The sequence below is a fragment of the Lytechinus variegatus genome, chromosome 7, assembly GCF_018143015.1.
Source record: "Lytechinus variegatus isolate NC3 chromosome 7, Lvar_3.0, whole genome shotgun sequence".
Classification (NCBI taxonomy): Eukaryota; Metazoa; Echinodermata; class Echinoidea; order Temnopleuroida; family Toxopneustidae; genus Lytechinus; species Lytechinus variegatus.
This window is the reverse complement of record NC_054746.1, coordinates 36,174,613-36,194,521: the sequence shown is the minus strand read 5'-3', so window position 1 is coordinate 36,194,521 and position 19,909 is coordinate 36,174,613. Positions and strand designations below refer to the sequence as shown.

Here is a 19,909-nt window from a genome sequence, read left to right as displayed (position 1 = left end):
TCAATATTTATCGAAGGCACCCATTATTACAGACTGTTAGGCCTACTTTCAATAATTTGTTCATAATAATTCAAAGTAAATATCGATTTCCATGGTATCTTTGCAAATAGGGATCAAGTTTTAGTTACACATCAATTAATAATGCTATATCCACTGAATACAATAAAAAGAGTAGAATATATATTTTAGGTATGCTTCTTAAACGAAAAAAACTTATAATTCAAGTGGACAAACAGTATATAATTTCGCAGCATACAGGTACAAAAGTATATCAAATACATTAATTTAAAAAAATACCTGAAAAATCATAGCAATAGAAAAGTGAGGTGAACATAGCATAAAATTACATATATGTAGAGCATAAGACTTGTGTAATACTTTTCAATTCAATCTAAATCCTTTTATGGGAATCTATAAATTCCATTCTCAAATTATACCCCAAACTTGCACACTCTCCATTACATTATATTAACATAAATTCAAAAGTCAGAGAGCTATAGGGAATTGAAATTATCATTAGTGATTTTCAATGCTACCAAATATAAAATATACTAGTTATGCATCTAATTGACTTCAATACATGATATGTGTATATGCAATAATGAATTCGGTGAAATGAGATGCATAAGCATATTTGCAGAAAATCAAATTTCAACAGATAAATTAATATGAAGGCCTTTATTTTTCATGCAAAAGTGCATAGGTCAGAGTAATGATATACTGGTAGATATAAGTAGATTTTCACAAAAAAACCCCGAAAAGTCCGATAGTCGGGCGTGTCTCGGTCAATGAAACAGATACATCTCATCAGCATATTGATTATGAAATTCTTGTTTTACTAATAAATTTAAGAAAATAAGCGAAGATAGAATATGCTACTCTCAGCATACTAAGTTACGACAATCATCCGAAGAGGTAAGTTTGCGGGTCATCATATTTCAGGCTCAATTTTCCATCCCCGGAACCTGATGATATTACAATGTTTCCTCCTTTGTAATGAGTCAAAGTATATAAAAGTTCCATTAATCTAAATTTTGGCTACTTGAGCTTTGAACTTCAACAAAGGTGTGACACTGTGGTAGGAACACCTCCATCCCGAGTAGAGCGTCAGTTTTTACATCAGTGGAATAGTAGAGTCGCGGGGATATTGCGACTATAGACTGAAAAAAAAGGAGTCAGCAATCATGATAATGTAGCAGCAATCTAATTCAACGAATTCGTGCATTTTCTTTTTATATCCAGTCTCATGACTCGATGTAAAGCTTCGGGTAAGAACTTGACTGATTCATCACTTTCGGGATCTCCATTACATGAAACTTCGGAAACTGTCGCTCCAGGGCATACACGGTTTTGAGATTTTCCATTGACCGTTCGGCTGAACTCGTTAATCTTCGGTCTTGTGCATCCACGTACATCTCGATGTATCCAAGATATATCTGCAGCTTCGGCAGAGTCGTCTTCAATCCATTCAGGAGCTGATCAATGAAGATGATGCAATCATTACATGGGGAGAAGTAGGTGAAGAGGTACAGCGAATGTTGGGCGTGGTCATTCAGGTGTACCAGATCTTGGAGATTCGATATGAGATGACAGAGGACTCGTTGTTCAGCGTGCTCAATGGTGCCATTTGCCTCTCTGCAGCTTGTAGTGACGGCAAAATCCCAACTGAGGAATCCACCACCTCCGAATGGATGACCTCGGTAGATAGGCTTTTCACTGTCAAGTCCAGCCATGTCCAAAGAGAAAGCAGCAAATTGCTTGCGACCACGGGATCGCATGCTGAATTCATCTCTGAAAGTTAAATACAGACGCTTGAAATATTCCTCGACCGAATGCATTCTGAATTCTCGACAAAATTCCATTTTTTCTGGATTTTCTCTCAGAAATGTTGAAGAAGTAGTCCTGTTCGATATTATCGACAATGCAATTTATAGCTTCAGGTTCAGGGGGTTTTAGCTAAAGAAAGAAGCAATCACTAATTGATCAAGGATCTGAAATTTAATGTCACGATAACATTGTCCAAGAATAATAAGTTGAAAATATCACTTTGAACAATCCTGGTCTTCTAAACCATAAATAGTTTTCACCGTAATAATGGTCATGTATGCACCGAATGATATTGGTTCCACACTAAACCAGCACGGCTCCTCGACTTATCACGATACAGAAAAAAAAATGTTTATAAACATCATGTCTGGGGAATCCCCATCATCTATGTCGATAGACACACGAGTTCATTTACCATGTTTACGGTCATTGCGCAACACCGTGTGTCGCATCAAAAGAGCATTTAATCATTGCAGGGCCACTGTCGCGACTGTTACCATGGTTATGATGGGTAAACATTGATGACGTTAATGTAAAAATAATTGCTAAGATTGATTTATCTAACTTGAAAAAAGGTTGAATTATTAAGTTACGAGTTTTAAAGGGGAAGTTCACCCTGACAAAAAGTTTATTGTAAAAATAGCAGAAAAAATAATAAAAAATATTACCGAAGGTTTGAGAAAAATTCATCAAATAATTAAAAAGTTATTAGAATTTCAATTATTTGATTTGTGACGTCACATGCGAGCAGCATTCCTACATAGCGAATGGTAAAAAATCTATGAAATGTCATTTTCTCAGAAAATTGAAAATGTTTTTCTCTGTAACTTTTGTATATCAATAGACAAATCATTTCACACCCGTTCATGAAAAGAAAACAAAATTAAGTCATAAGGAACCATACAAAATTTGAAATTCATACATTTTATATTACATAACACATGGGGCAGCTGCTCGTTTATGACGTCACAAATCCAAAATTTTGAACTCTAATAACTTTCTCACTCTTTAACGGATTTTCCTCAATCCTTCACCAATATTTTTTACTATTTTTTCTGCTATTTTTACAACAAAGTTTTCTTCAGGATGAACTTCCCCTTTAATAGGTACAACTCACATTTTCTCAGATACCAAATGTGCATGTAACCTACATGGAGTAAAAAAAAATGACATGGTGTAGGACAAAAATATACCTAATATGCCGACTTTAAAAAATCACACTATCAAATGGGGCTATAGTATCATGAAACTTTGTTCAAATAAGACACGCTTGTCGATGGAGGGGGGGGGGTAAATAAATCGAGGGACCATAGCTACAGGATCGAGAATGGAAGGAAAAAGGCAGGAGAGGAAATAATGGAGATGGGATGAAAGGGGGAGGGAGGGAGAGAAAGAGAGCGAAGAGGGAATGAAAATTTCCTACCCACGGTAAAAAACTAGCCTGATGCATCATGCATACGATTCAGGGAAATCCCCAGGACGAAAACAGCTCTGCGACGGGGGAATTCCCCGAGAGCCATTTCATTACGTCATCTCACAACAATGTTCCAAAAATAATTCAAAAAAAATTGGACTTTGTTATTGATTTCGCTCTGCACAATTTCACATGTTCAATTATGTTGATCATCGTCATACTGATTATACTAAGCACTAAATTAATTTACATTTTATTTTTAACAAAGCAATAAAAACACTATTATCACATTAATCTAATTTAAAAATATGTGATCTAATTTTATTAGATATATCAAAACAATCATTATTATATTAAAAATATATTCATTTCAGATTAGTCACGCCAAATCGATAAATTCCAATCATTATCAATATTTCATGAAGAAGACTCACTGTAAAAAATAATGATAAACGAATGGAAAACTATGGAATCAGTTTAAAATAATGAAAACATTTTTGGGGGGGTATGATAATAGCTCATGCTTTATACTATCACCAATGCTATCATATCATTTTCTTAATGAACCTCTCTGGAAGCAGACAAAATTCTCTTGCTGAATCCAAAGAATCCAAATCAATGTAAATCAATTCATTATATTCCTAAAGTAGGGTTTATGAATTTATATAAAGATGACATATCAAAAAGAACTCATGTGGTTTGGCAATGCCATGCTCTTTAAAAGAAAAGGAAAAAAAAACCAGGAATAATGTAAAAACATGTTCTTCCATAATTCAAAATATGTATCCGTGAGAATCATCACAATAATAAGAATGATGATAATATTACAGTAATAATGATACTTTTAATCTACTGCTTCTACAACTACTATTACTACCACTGCTAATATTAATAACAATTCAACATGTTTCCTGAATATATCCTTTCCAAACATTAAATTGAAATGAAATACAATTGTCAAAACTATAATAATCATCATATAACCCATAACCATTATTTTTAATGGATACTGGTGACTTGTCATGTTCCATTAAACTAAAGTATAAAACTATAAATTTATTCTTCCTGTGGAAACAACCCTTTCCAAGGTTAGCATACCTTCTTCTGAAAACATACTGGACACCAAAGAATTATCTATTTTTTCAAAGGAAACAATATAATCAAATATCAACCCTCAATAAAAGATTAATTGTTCTACATTACTAATAATATCCGATTGATTGAATGCAGTGATGCCAACATAGAGTTAACTAGGACTTGGAAAACATAATGAGTTGAAATATAATAAAAAAAACCATAAGAACAGAATACTCTGATGAGAAACAATGGAATACATAAATCAAGAGATTTCATCGACCAGAAAGATTATCTGAGTTGTATCATTTAGAACAGTTTTTAGTACATCTAATTTCTGAAAACTTAACCATGGCCTAATTTCCATGGCATAATTCTATCCATTCTGAATATCCTTTCCACATCAGATCATTACTCTCACCAAACATATTGGCAAAATTTGAGATGGTAGTTTGACTGTAAACTCTAATATTGAATTTGGGGGAAAAATGGCAGGGAATAAAAAGGTTTTCCCAAGTATTCCCAAAGTATTCCCAAGGATTCTACCAAACCTACAACCTCTGATATTTCATATTTAGCTATTAAAGGGATGGTCCAGGCTTGAGATATTTATATCACAATAAATAGAGTAAAATTCACAGAGCAAAATGCTGAAAATTTGATCAAAATCAGATAACAAATAACAAAGTTATTGAATTTTAAAGATTTGCATTATTCCGGGGAAACAGTTCTAGACATAATGTCTTTATGAATATTCATTAGGTGGGCTGATTATGTCATATCCCACTTGTTCTTTTGTATTTCATTATATGAAATAAGCTTTATTCAAAATTTTTCTACCAAGTACTACAACAATTGGATTGACAACTGATTAAGTGCATTAGTTATTTATTGCTGCAACTTATTTCATCATAATGGAGACACATCATTTACACCTATATAAAAAAATGAAACATGTATGATTTCATGTAATAACATAAGAAACAGGAAAGTGGGGATGTGACATCATCAGTCAACCTTATGAATATTCATGACGATGTGCACTGAACTGTTTTCACAAAATATAAATAAACTTTGAAATTCAATAACTTTGTTATCCGATTTTGATGAAATTTTCAGCATTTTGCTCTGTGAATTTTACTCCATTAATTGAGATAAATATTTCTAGCCTGGACCATCCCTTTAATGTGATTAAGATCATGAAGATGTTTTGTCTTCTATATATTCAATTAATGGATAATGTTGTGTTTAATTTGAAGAATAGATTATGGGATGACTGCCTGATGTTATTCTTATTATAGTATTATATGCATTATATACATTGGCGCCCATATTCTGAAGTCAGTTTAACTTAGACCACGGTCTAACTCTGTGCTTAAATTATGGGAAGCCAAACGTTTCAAAGTTTTGTTACCGTGTGAGTGAATGCTTCTTATGTTTACAGTGCTCTTTACTAATTCTTTAATGGTGAAGACAACTGTCATACTTATCCTTCCCAGGCACTTAATAATGTTTTGGGAGTCAAATGAGCTGATACATTAAACCTCCACTATTAGAAATTTATGTTTTGGGAGTCAAATGAGCTGATACATTAAACCTCCACTGTTAGAAATTTATGAACAACTGGCTTTCCATAATCAAACCACAACTTAAAACCAGAGTTTAAATCAAACCCGACATCAGAATATGGGCCAAAGAGACAATTAATTTCACTTGAGAATATGACTTGCTGTGAAGCACACCTAGTGTCTTGAGAGAATGATAATGTGAGGTCATTCCTAGAGGTCATCATGAATGGAGGAAGCCGTGACATTCTTCTGGTACACAGTCAAATAATCCTAAAACATTAAAAAAGAGAACAACAATCTTCTATCATCAATAGAAAACAATAAATCAATTTACACTTGAAAACAAATGAAAAGAAAGTTTAATAAAAACTACAAGGGAATTTTAAGATGAAGAGATGATTATAACAAATATTGTGAGATTACTGATTTCTTGTCATTTCGATTGGAAAAAATATTATCACTTTTATTACTTTTTCCCTAGTTAATAAGTCTTTCCAAATTCTGAATAATGCTGAAAAAAAAAAAACTGAGGCTATGATCAATTATCTCTCTTTTGCACTAAAAATACAAAAAATAACTATTTAAAAGAGAACAAAAAATTGAGCACAAAATTATTTCATCTTTAGGGACAGAAGTACCTTAACTGTATAAATTGTCCTAACTTGGAAAAAAATACTTTGAAAAAAATGCATTGTTTTATCCAATTTCACTTCTTTCCACCTAATAAGGATTAACGTTGGAGTGTGTGTGGATTGGACTTGTGCCTGAATTACCTTTTTCTTTGAGCCAAGTTCTGTTGAAGAGCCTTGCATAGTATCGTTGACCTGTGTCACACAGGCAGGAAGCTACCACATGCCCAGGTCCGAGTTGCTTAGCAACCTAAATACAGATTAATAATTTTTTTTTAATTATAATAGATCATAGTGTAAAATTAGTTTGTAAAATCATGTCAATAAATGATTTTTAATTACATTTTGAAACTGAAAAAAATTATGTATGCCTACAAATCTTTTAATGAATTAACATAGATCTGCACATGAATTACATCAAATAAATTCATAAACAAAACAGTAGTTACTGTAGTGGCTGTTGTTTTTTCTAATAAAATTACGTCTCCTAATCCAACTACTTCTGTACTTCTCTTGATTACTCCTCTTACTACTTCTTCAACTACTTCCAAGATTAATTTGAAGGCAAAACACATTTTATGGCCTGTAAGGGGTGCAGCAATTGTGCTCAACACGAAGCAGTTGACCATAGGCCTTCCCTCCTAAGCAAAGACCCTGATACAGTTACACATATGCTGCCCTCTTCAGTCCAATGTAGGCCATGTAAAATAGCCACCTTAATTATTACAACTGAGAGTACTGAACACAATTTAGTTGCAACGAAGCTCATAGTCAATGTGTATGATGATGTTGAAGTCTAATTAAAAAACCCACATGGCTTTTTCTTGTTTGTGATAGTGAAATATCATGGTGGGGGGGGGGGAGAAGATGAAAAGAAGGGAATGAAGAAACTGGAAGAAAATGGAAAGAAGAGTATAAAAAAGATAGGTATAAAATGGAAGTGTTGAGTTCATAGGTGGCGGAAGCCGGGGGGGGGGGGGGGGGGCGGGGGGTGGGATGGGGAGACCTGGGGCGGTATTCTGAGGTCATTTTATCTTTAAAATATTTTATTTTATCTCTTAAAATGAAATTGGTATTCTGAGATGACATTTTATCTCCGAGATAAAATTTTAAATTTTATCTTGCGTAAAAATTTTATCTTGCATAACTAGTTGATACGCAACAGAACAATGCCTGCGTAGACATATCCATCGCGTATCTGGGTATTGCAACGCGGATGATGTGCTTGCGCCCAAGTTATTTTGATGAAAAAAATAAAATAAACTTAAAAGAGGGTAGGGGCTATTTTATCTCCGCGACGTTGATTTCACCAATATTTCTAGGTGAATTAACCCCAAATGTTGATATGAAAATGAAGAAAAATTATATATTTATTGAGAATAACACCTTAACGTTATTCCTGTACAATCAGAAAGTATTTCATAGGATATGTCTTGACTAATATTGTCTTTGAAATGATGCTCGAAAAGATGCGATAGAGACTTCGAAAAAAGATGAGAGTATTGTCCTGTTTGTTAAAAAGAAATCTCTGTAAAAACGCGCAAGCGTATAGTGCAAGCGTATTTGAAGTCAATAAATTGACGCAATCTGTCCCCTTTGCCACACCTCCTGGCGGAATTGATTTCAATTGGTTGAGTGACAAGAGAGAGCTATAAAAGCGCGTTTCTAATTGGATATTGATTAAAAAGTAGGTGTGTCTTACAGAGATAAAATGAAGATAAAATTGTTCTCAGAATACCAATTCGGAGAGATTTTAAGAGTATTTTATCTCAGTGATTTTAACGGAGATAAAATATTTTATTTTATCTAAGATAAAATGGATCTCAGAATACCACCCCTGTCCCTCCCTAAATTTTTAGTAGTTACCCTTTTTTTTTTCGCTTGTCAAATTTTGTACCTGTGTCCATCCCCAAATTTCAGGTGAACCCCCCCTAAATTTTTTGGCTTCCGCCGCCAATGGTTGAGTTTACTAATATATTCAAATTTTATGGACAAGTGTTTTTTCTTTAGCTTCCTCAAAGCTTGCCAGAGGTTTATATGAGACATAGCAGGACGTCATAAATGCGTATTGCTATTTGATTATTATCAATATTTTATAAAGAAATACATTGTTACCAATTTCCAGGGGAAAGAAAGCTCATTAAATCATTTAAAATCAGGTATATTCTCAGGAATTTACACTGAATGGAATTTAGACAATTCAATAAGAAAATACAGCACATTTTATCAAGTTTAATTATGTAAATGTAGGTCAAATGAAACTGCCTCAGTTTTTACCATGTAACAAGGAGTTTTGTATGCATTCTTTTTCTTTCAAAATGTAAGATTTACAGATGAATTTTGCACTAATATTTCTTTGATGACTATAAAGTCATTTCAAAGTAAATCATGTTGCTCAGAGACAACAATACAACCCCTCCTTCCTTCTGGGAAAACAATACAAGATAGATAGCAGGAGATGAATTTATTTGTTTTCTAATAATAGAAACAAATAACACCTGCATAGATTGAAATCAAAAGTTTAATCAAGCCACAAGTGATTGCTTCTTCACGGTGACTATATACCATAAACATCTTGCTACCACACACACCGATCAACCACAACGTGATGTTTGCTTTACAGCTTTATCAACAACACATCCCCTTAAACAAATTGTTGGAATATAAAATGCTCCTTTACGAGGCAATCAAAATACAACAACCTCATCATGGAGTAATTATGTGTCATTTGAAGGTTTATCAAGCCCAGTTGTTGTTGATTTTTGACAATTTATGATCACCAAATCACACTATTTAATCTTGGTCAAGGGTCGCTAGTTGGAAAAAAAAGACCTGATTTGCAAAGAATTTTTGTAACATTCTCCTGAAATATTTGAAATACTTCTCTCTTGGTATCTCAAAATCCTTCATTTTGTTTAGAATAGAAAAGAAAGAGTTTGAAGGTTAAACGATGCTCTAATAGTCAGGGAGATAAATCAAGTAGAATTACTAAATGAAAATCAAATTGCCAAATCTATATGTGTATATAGAAACTACTGATTAAATGAATTCATTGAGGAAAAGAAAACTAATTACAGTCCAAGGCTAATTAAAATAATATTCAGTTTCTGATTTACAATAGACCATAAAAATCCTCTAACAATATATTGTTGAAATCAAACAATCGTCTAAACTTTACGAATTGAAGATGACGAGGTGAGAAAAAACATAAATACTGATCTATAAAATATGATATTTTGGAAACTTTATAGTAAAGCCAAGTATTATGGGGAAAAGTGTATCTTTATACAGTTATACAAATGAATCAAACATACATGTACACGTTTATTAAGGAATATGACTCACAGCATATGACATCCAAAATTTACAAAATTAAATTTGTAATTCAATTGACTTCTCCTTTTTCAATCAGTATAATTTTGGGTATTCAAAATTTTAAGAAAAATCCCTTTATCCTTCTAAAGCATTGTAATTCTCTGGTTCTCCAATAACACAACAGCTACATCTAAAGTTGGCAAACATCAATTAGCACTTTAGCAGTAATTGTTAGTCACGTTTTACTGCATGGGTAAACTGTAACATCCTAATATTTCCATGGCAACAAATGAGCAACATCGTTACCAGTATTTGCAGGTCCTTAAAGCTTGGCCTTGCTACTGGTTCAGTATATCTTACAGTCTTCACAACAACTGCAAATTTTGATGATTTTTTTATTGTTTTTAAAATTTTCCTTGATGTTTCATGTATCTATTTTTTAAAAATTGAATTTGATTCCCATTTCATGAAAGATATTTACTATTTACAAATAGTCAACAGAAACAACAAATCTTTTCTTAAAAACTCATGACACCCAACATTCACAGGAATCACTAATATACATGTACTTGAAAAAGTGTGAGGTTGGTATATCTTTTATTTCTAAATAATCTGCTTCCATTTCACAAAAGATCAAATGGAAAACAAACAATTTTAAAAATCTAGAGCACACAAAGTAATTTTCAGTTTATGTACTGATGAGTGACACATGAAAAGTACTAAAATTGAGAGAGAAGCCCAGCAAATTTTGTAGAAAGGATTGAAGTTCAAAAACGGGAATGAAAATTGACATTTTAAATCAAGTGACGAACAAAAATTAATGTAATTCGCACAGCTGTGATGAAGCTAAGAGAGGGTACTGTTATGATTTAAGAAAATAAATCGTGGGGAAAATGGAAAAGACAAGGAGATTAGGTAACCAGGCCCCAAAACGGGTTCCTGTGGGTAATTGACAACATTCTCCTGTATATGTCCCAAATTGCCCTCAATTATTGCAAAAAAGGTACATTGTATATTTCTACTTGGCAAAATACAAAAAAAAACTTTTGAATGATCAGTAATAAGAAAATCAGCTCCCCTCTACTGTTTTTTTTTTTAACTGGGGTGAACTAACCTCTACTGCTGCTACTACATTAAGACCAGATGAAGCACCGACAAAGAACCCTTCTTCTTTCAAGAGACGAAATGTCTACATTAAAAAGACAGATAAACAACAGAAAACAATGATTATCAATACGGCTCCATCTATATCAATATATCCCACCAACAATCCTTGAGATGGATCAACAAGACATTATAAAATATCTGAACAAATAGATTCTGTATTTGCATTTTACATATTGATAGTTATAAATCCATCATTATTTTGTAATTAGTAAATAAAGCGACCCTCGATTATCCTTATCTTGGAGACACCACCTACAATAAAATAATATTTCTCCCAAAATGAGGAACAAATATTTGAAATCTATATATAATCTGTTTAGCTAAGGCTAATTATTTTGCAATCTGGGCGTTATTAAGTCATTTGGAGCCTGCTACAATAGCCACAGAGTGTAGAGTTCAATTTTGAGGAAAATCAATAATACTCATAGAGAAATTGTCGAAATGCTAATCTAACTAAGAACTAAAATATTCTTTTTCTAGAGTAGAACAAATCTAGCTATTGCTCCTTTGAACTTATTGTTCAATAGTTATAATATGCCAGAAATTTAAACTGGATTGTCTTTGACATCTTCTCCCTATTGAATCCTGAAAAATAAGTGTGATAAAGAAAACAATGGTAGTCCACCAAGGGTACACACACATCTTACAAGAACTTTGAAAGTACAGTTGTAAATCCTAGATCAATTTTCATTAAAAATATTTCTGCAAAATCACTTCTTGTTATTCTTTCTAATGTGGCTGTCAGTATAAATAGACAAAATATCTTTCTATTTCCTTACAACAAGAATTATTCAAGACATTAGATTTAACAAAATCTTCTTTTTTTAGAAGAAGAAAAAAACATTTAAATGATTAATTTATGTACCTCTTTGAAAACTTTTCATCATTGAACTCTAGATAACCTTTCCTCTAGTCTATAATTTGATCAAACGACTATAAAGGCAGAGTTGCCACTCTGCAATAAAGCCACCTGCCACTTTGAAATCAATTGAACATAACCTTTCCTCTATTTCATAAAACATTTAAATAGTTCTTGATTTTACAAAGCAATTAATAGAAATACCGTTCAGTATGAGTTTTAACTGTCTAAAACTTACAATGAAGAAACTATAAAGATTAAGCACAACCTTTCCTCTATTTCATAAAACAATTAAATAGTCCTCAAAGCTACAAAGCAATTAATAGGATTCGGAATAAGCTGGAACTGTAATCTAAAACTTAAAATGGAGAAATTGTAAAGATTAAGCATAACCTTTCCTCTATTTCATAAAACAATTAAAATTTAAGGCCATCCATAGAAAGAGTAGTAATTAGCAATTTGTTTCAATTGTAGTATTTGCTTCGTTCAAGTGTTGATAAATAAACATTCCAAACAAGCAATTTAAAAGCTATTGATTTGAAGAATAGATTGACAACAGCTAACCTTTCACCCAATTTTTAATCGATTTGAACAAGATTGTATATTTACAGTCGCTAATTAATTGGCACTTTGATTTTATTAAATTGGTGTGCATGTGATTCTACAAATCAGTTGTTTTATCACCATTCCCGCATGTATAGCCCAATTAAACTATTTGATGAGGAGTTCAGTGGGTGAACTACGAAAAAAATGTGCAACTTTGCTTTGAAAGAAAAAAACTTGCAGAAATCAACAAAGATTGTAAAAATTCTATGAAATTTGGGGGCTTTGCTCTCCTTTATGTATGTGTGTGGAAGTTCAAATCACAAAGTAAAATAAAGTCTGTAAATTAATTAAAAGAGGTCCGATGAAATACATTTAATAGTGAAAAACAACTTTGAAAAGGAAAAGGAAACTTGCAAACTTGTATACCCTTTTCTGAAAGAACTATTGAAGGAATAATAGACTTCTCATAAGGTCGCATGTTTTCTCAAAGTTTTATTATAAAAACTTTTTTTGTAGAAATGACAGACGAGCTTGAGTCAAATCAGTTTGAACTAGTGAAAATGTTCGACTAAAGTTGTGACTCATGAATTATGAAAAATTGAAGTTTTAGGCCTATTGGACAAAGGTTATTAAGTTAATCAAGTTTTCAACTTACCATACTGACAACATCGGTATCCATAATGCACAAAGCCTGATCAATGGGAGCGCCCTTTAGGTTATCTGTGACCCGACCTTGACCTATGCCCTCTGTGATGGATGATCCTGGTGACCTTTCTATCTTACCATGGGTGAAATAATTATAGAGGACACTACCTTGAGGGTCTGCCAAGACGACCTTTACATCCTTACTCTTTTCCTTCATGTACATACCTACCCCTGTAAGGTAGAAACAAAACAAGTTGGTTAGTATGGTTACTGAGGACTGAATTATATGTTTGAATAAAGGGATCATTTGGTTACCAACAACAAAGAGGTTAAATGAGAGCTTTTAGTAAAAGCAGAACACTGAGGGAAATTCATCACTGATGTTTTGGCAAAATCTGTAAAATAATAGTTTTTAAGTTAGTAAAGTCACATGCGAGCAGACCATCTCATATGGCATGTGATATAGTCAGTTTTCTGACTATATCCCGGGGGGGCCACTTACATTGACGAGTGGATACCATGCGCGACCAAAAAACGCGTAAAAAGGATGTCTTTTTCACGATAGGGCACGTTACGTACGTAACGTGATAAGGGTGTCAAAAACACAAAAATAATGAAAAAAGGGTATCTATTTCGCTAGGACAATTACGTGTTTAGGGTCGAATTTGCGGGGATGATAAAACAAAATTAAAATGTTTTATGAAGGATGTCCATTTTTCCCCAACACTTCGTGTTTAGAGTCCGATTTGCGAGAGGTGTAGAAGGTGGGGTCGTACTAAACCAAACAAGGTAAAGCCGACGACCGAAGGACCCGTAACAATAAAACATTCCCGTACTTGTTTAGGGGTTCATTTCAGGGAATATTTTCCAAGATTATCGTTTTGTTTCCAATACTTGTTAAGGGTAGGGTTTGACAACCCAATACTTGTTAAGGGGTGCATTTTCAGAATATGGAAATTACGTGTTAAGGGTGCTTTTCGAGACCCCATGGTCGCGCATGGTATCCACTCGTGAATGGAAGTGGCCCCCCCGGGGATATAGTCAGAAAACTGAAAATTATTTTACCTGTACACTTAATATATGATCAGACACATAATTTGATACACTTGATTGCCTTGAAAAGAAAATATTCATTTATCAAAACCCATGAAAAGGGCAATTTATCACCTTCCAGTTAAATTATGATTATTATTATCAATATCATCATTATAAGACGTAGTAGACATAGAAGTAGAAGTTCTACTACTACAGTGGTAGCAGAATTAGTAGTTGTAGTATTAGTATAAGTAATAGTAGTAGCAGCAGTAGTAGTAAAAACCTCATTATCAATATTATTATCTAATGCGGTTTTCATACCGAAGGTGAAGTGGAGTTACTCCAGAGTAACTCCAGATTGAATTGATGCGCTTGTGCTGCGGACCGACATTACACCCCTTTCTAATTGGCAAGCTCCTCAGTGGTGTATCCGCAGTCGTTTCTGTGGTTTCCAAGCGAATTCGCGCCATATGTGCGGCGCGAGGAATCTTTCCCATGCGGAAATGAATGAAATTGTGTGTGAGATATGCGCTACCGCACTTCCGGTTCGGACTAACTCCCTATGTAACCCTCTTCTCGAAGTGGGTTGAGTACTCCGGTTTGAATCCAGATCAAAATAATCCTAGAATTTTCATACTGCCCTCCAAAGTGGAGTTACACCACTTCAGCTTGTCAGTATGAAAGTGGTATAAGAGTTTCTCACCTGCTAAAGTGCCACCTGTTCCAGTGCCAAAGGTAATAGCATTAACCTTTCCATCTATGAATGAAAAAAACATCAAAGCAACATTATTAACATAAGAATATCAATGCATGATTAATATTTTATATAGTCCTCTAAGCTTCCAACTGATTGGTGGTAATTCTGGTTATCATGAGTGCTAGCTCAAGTAAAGCAGGGGTACAGTGATAAAAATTGTGCTTTGTATCATCTGGCAAAGCACGCTATGTCAATCCAGCTATCATTATCATCTTGATTAACAGAAACATTTTGCATGGCATAATCAATTCTAGGTATAAAATATTTACACATTCTAAGTGATAGGGAGGCATTTTCTCATCTTAAAGCCTTCACATTCCCAATAAATGCATGCCTATTAAATTAATGATAGGCTAGGTAAATTAGGTTGTACTATTAGATATACAAAAAAAAAGAAGAAACTTAAAAGGTTGGAATATAGACCCAGATGGATTCCAATATCTCACAAAAAAAATTGAAAACAGACACTTGTTATCTAATTCATATAATGCATTTTGGACTTGCCTGTATGAAGATGTACAGCTGTATCTTTAATTACTTAATGAAATAATATGATATACTGTTTAATTTGTATGACATTTCTTTAACTTCAGCTAAAAAGAGCAACCTAGCTGAATATAATATGATAATAATATTTATATGTCATTTCATTTAAATGTAGCAAAAAAACACCAACCTAGTTGAAAGCACACTAATTTTCTCTCTATATTCATAAAAATAAACAATAATAGCTTAAAAACCATCTTACTAGTCTGTTCCCATATTTCTGGTCCAGTCGTTTCTACATGTGCTTGTCTATTGGCAGTGTTGTCAAACTGATTTGTCCAAATTGCATTGTCTAATGATTCAGCATGTCTCCTTGCCTAGAATGGAAGAAAGTAAATTTTTTCCAATAAAATCACTGATAACCTCTTGATTCATGGTTTAAAAGTGAAAGACTGACTAATGGTGGAAAAGAGTTTTCATAATGATTGATTAGTTTGATTTTTTTTAATTCATTTAAACATCCATTCATTCAAACTAGATTCATTTGGAAATGTATATGAGAGAGATTGGGAGAAAGACAGACAGATAGAGAGAGAAAAAAACTGATGCATTGACATAGAGATAGATAGAAACAAACAATACAAAATGAAATGACGCTCTTTGTTCAAATTTTACTCATGAGGCAAATATTTGCAGTAGCATGTAAAGTAGGCCCTAGACCACATTTCCAATTTGAAAACAGAAAGCACAAACTAAATAAGGTATTTCTGTTTAAAATTCCATTACTTTTAACACCTAACAGATAAAACTGACATTGAGTGGTCATTAATAACAATGAGTGCTATAAGTGTTTGTGCTGTAAAAATGGGTAAACTAAAAATGCAGACTAAAATGGAGTTTGCTACAATAGGTAAATTGTCTCAAACTTTGGACTTCAATACGATGGTTTACTTTCAATTGGTTTAATGCCAATTTGTCCAATTACCAACTCATCTACTATCATTTGGTCTACCATCCACATGGTCTAGTTGCCGATTCTTCCACTCACCAATTCACCTTATACCCAGTTGGTCCAATTTTTGCCTATATACCATTTGTGTTACTTGGGCAAAATAAACGAAAATGACAGACATATTAGACCAACTGGTTATGAGAAGAGATGATCACAGACGAACTGGTGATTAGTGATGATTAGACTGAATGATTGTTGGACCAAATGGTTGTTGGACAAAATTGTGATGGATGGAATGGCATTAGACTAAATGAAGGTAGACCATGTGATGAGTAGATGAGTTGGCAATAGAAGAATTTGCAATTTACCAATACAACTTGTATTAACAAATATAATATGGACTGAAATTTGAAAAAAAAGGAAAGAATCCAAAACAATGATCTGAAAACCTAACTTAATTTTAAGCAGCTTTCATGACAATAGAGCATAGGAATGTATTGTCTAGTAAGAGCAACTGACCTGGTGGTTATAATTATCAGGATCGTCAAAAGGCACAACAGGAACAGGAAAGACTTCAGCACCAAGGAGTCGTAGCATGTCAATCTTTTCTTGACTCTGATTATTAGGCATATAGATCACACACTTGAAACCCATGGCATTACATATATGGGCTAAACCAATGCCTGACAGAAAGTTAAAAGGATATCATTATACAATAGATGAATAACTTGTATGTTGCTCAAAGTATATGTTCATTATATCTTAATCTATTATGAACTTAGGCTATCAGTAAGTAAATAAGTAAGCAAATGAGTGAGTTAGTGAGTGCGTAAGTAAGTAAATAAGTCAGTCAGTAAGTAAGTTAGTGAGTGAGAGAGAAAGTGAATCAATAAGTCAGTAAGTAGAAAGGTAGGTGGGTAAATTTACATATACTGAAAACTATACAGAAATTAAATAGAAAACATCTGAATGTCTTCACTTAAAATTTAAAGAAAATTGAATATGAACAAAAAATTAAATTAATAAACAGATAAATGTAAATATCAATAAAATAATGAATGAATAAATACATAAATTCTTTGAATAAGTAACAGTAAAGAACAGTAAATGAAGAAAGTGTTCATTAATCAATTAATCATTTATTCAAATAACTGAATTAAAAAAATGAAAGGAAAAAAGTAGCATAGAATTCTAAATTTACCTGTATTTCCTGCAGTTCCTTCAACAACTGTACCGCCAGATTTCAGTCGACCTGAAGAAATGAAGCAAAAAACCCAAAACAAATGACTTGACAAAGAAACATAAGTTATATACCCACTGCTTTACTCTTCACCTTTATTTAAACATGTTTAAATACTGACCTTTCAGAAATAGGCCATATAGTAAAAATAAGGTATAATGCTTACCACAATAAAACACACAAAACAATCCCACAAAAGTTCTGATCCAAGTGATTATTTGTAATGTTTTAAAAACCTTTCTTTCTTAATCTACTGAATACCACTTTAGATACTGTACATCGTTTTGAATAATGCATCACTTACCTTCGTCAATGCCCTGTTGAATGAGAAAAAGGGCAGCCCTGTCTTTTACTGAGCCCCCGCCATTAGCAAACTCTGCTTTCACCACAATATCACATCCAGTCTCCTGACTGACTTTATTCAATCGAATCAGTGGTGTCCTTAAAATAATGAGAAAAAAATATTTGTTTAAAGATTCATATCTACTTGATAAGGAGATTGAATAGGGAATTAATTTTCTTTTTTCATCTTCAATGGCAAATGGGTAATCAGCAATCATATCTTGAAAATGAAACCTTTTTAAGCAAAAAGAAAAACAAAACAAAACCATCAAATGTGTTCATGATATAGTTCATATTTTGTTTAATAATCTCCTTCATTCAAAACCATCTTTAAAGAACTATAGAATACAATATGTAGACCTAATTTATTTTTAGTTTGAACTGTTTGTGATAAATCAGAAGTAAAAACTTACTTGCCAACCATTCCAACAAATCCCATGCGGATATCCTGCGAATAAAGAAGAAACAAACATCTGGAAATTACAGTAAAATATAAAAATCAATAAACTCAGCATATAACTACAAAAATGGAAATTAACTCGAGGTCCTTCCCCATGCCTGAACGTTACGTCAAACTATAAATTCCATTTCATTCCACCCTTCTCTGACCATCATGTGGTTGGAATATCAAGATTACAATAAAAATATAACATGTACCCACTTTGTATCAAGGTGCATAAAGTCGAGAGCAATGAATCCAAAAAAGAAGTTTTTGAAAATATTTTTAAAAGATTCAAAAGAGATACAAATTTTGATGTCTTCACTTCACTCAGGAAGTATATTTCACAATGTTGGGCAAACATGATCAAAGGGTCTTTGAAATTTTAAAAAGGACTTTACATATTTTCATCATCGCCATCGGAAAGGTGAGCTATGATATAGACGTCTAGATCTAGGTGTTCATAAAAGAAACACCTCCTGACAGTGACAGTAACACCAGAAGATAAAATAAATAACTTACACTTAATCTACAGTTATTGTTCCCATAAATCTTCAGGTCCTCCAAATAAGTTCAATGAACAATATGAAAATGTTTCTTAAATCCCCCCCCCCAAGCCAATATGATTTTGATATTGCAAAAAAATTGTTAGCTCAGCTCAGGTTTGAATTGAAAAAAAAGAAGATTGATATAATTATTCAGCCATGTCAGCTATTGATCACATCATCAGGCAAGCATAATGAAAATGCATAGCCACAGACGATAACAACAAAACTAATCTGACCTGACCTTTGATCGAGGCACTGTGCATGACGAAGCGTTTTCATTATTCATCTGTGATCAACAACAAACAGAAATATGAGTATATGGGACTGAAATAAACGACTCGGTATCAACGATACATGCAACAGCACACAAAGAATCACATAAATGCACATTCCTAATGGTTTATTCGAATACTCACATTTGAGAGTAATCTTTGTAATATGCTCTGATCTCTTTTGCAATAGGTTGACAGTATTTTCTGTCCGATTTTCCTCAAAGGCGATGCCATGTTTAGAACAGATATTAAATACTGACAGAAACACAAAAACTAAAGTGGGCGGGGTTTATAAATCAGCTGTTAACCTCATGCAAGAATTCCAAGGTCAATCCCAAGTACAAGTTATTAAAGTTTATCAAAGTTGTCAGCACTGACAAGCTGCATTTTTCTCCGACAGTTACCATAGTAACAGCCAGAGGCCAGTGCATCTTAGCCAACCAGCTCCGTGGATTTCAACCTTTTTATTAATTGTCAGGACTGAGAAGCTGACAACTTTCATAAAACACCTGCACCGGATCCGTAGGTTCTATCTACAAAAAATATAATAAAAAATAAATCCTTTATGACAAAATCAATCAAAATGTATACATACTGCTATGAAAGACGTCCTACTTTGAACATTGAATTAATTTCCCGATAGCACCCCAGTGAAATTATCTATAGATGGATGGGGCAACTTGAGGGGGGGGGCAAAAAATTGAACTTTGGGGCGCAAATAAAGAAAAAAAACCAAAAACAAAAGCGAGAAGAAAAGGGCAAATGAATAAAGGCACAGAAAAGGGATACCACTG

At 33.2% G+C, this 19,909-nt stretch overlaps 2 protein-coding genes across 2 annotated transcripts; both read right to left on the bottom strand.

The window, feature by feature from the left end:
* Positions 1-1,242: 1,242 nt before the first annotated feature.
* Positions 1,243-2,423, bottom strand: LOC121419146. Its single transcript, XM_041613476.1, has one exon. The coding sequence runs from the start codon at positions 1,860-1,862 to the stop codon at positions 1,245-1,247; it is 618 nt and encodes a 205-aa protein (XP_041469410.1). The 5' UTR covers positions 1,863-2,423; the 3' UTR covers positions 1,243-1,244.
* A 3,358-nt stretch (positions 2,424-5,781) lies between these two features.
* Positions 5,782-19,411, bottom strand: LOC121419147 (cysteine synthase 1-like). Its single transcript, XM_041613477.1, has 11 exons — positions 19,260-19,411; positions 18,270-18,304; positions 17,819-17,955; positions 17,476-17,526; positions 16,794-16,957; positions 15,585-15,699; positions 14,783-14,836; positions 13,055-13,275; positions 10,942-11,016; positions 6,657-6,762; positions 5,782-6,153 (listed from the first exon to the last, which is right to left on the bottom strand). The coding sequence occupies exons 1-11, from the start codon at positions 19,347-19,349 to the stop codon at positions 6,104-6,106; spliced, it is 1,098 nt and encodes a 365-aa protein (XP_041469411.1). The 5' UTR covers positions 19,350-19,411; the 3' UTR covers positions 5,782-6,103.
* Positions 19,412-19,909: the final 498 nt, after the last annotated feature.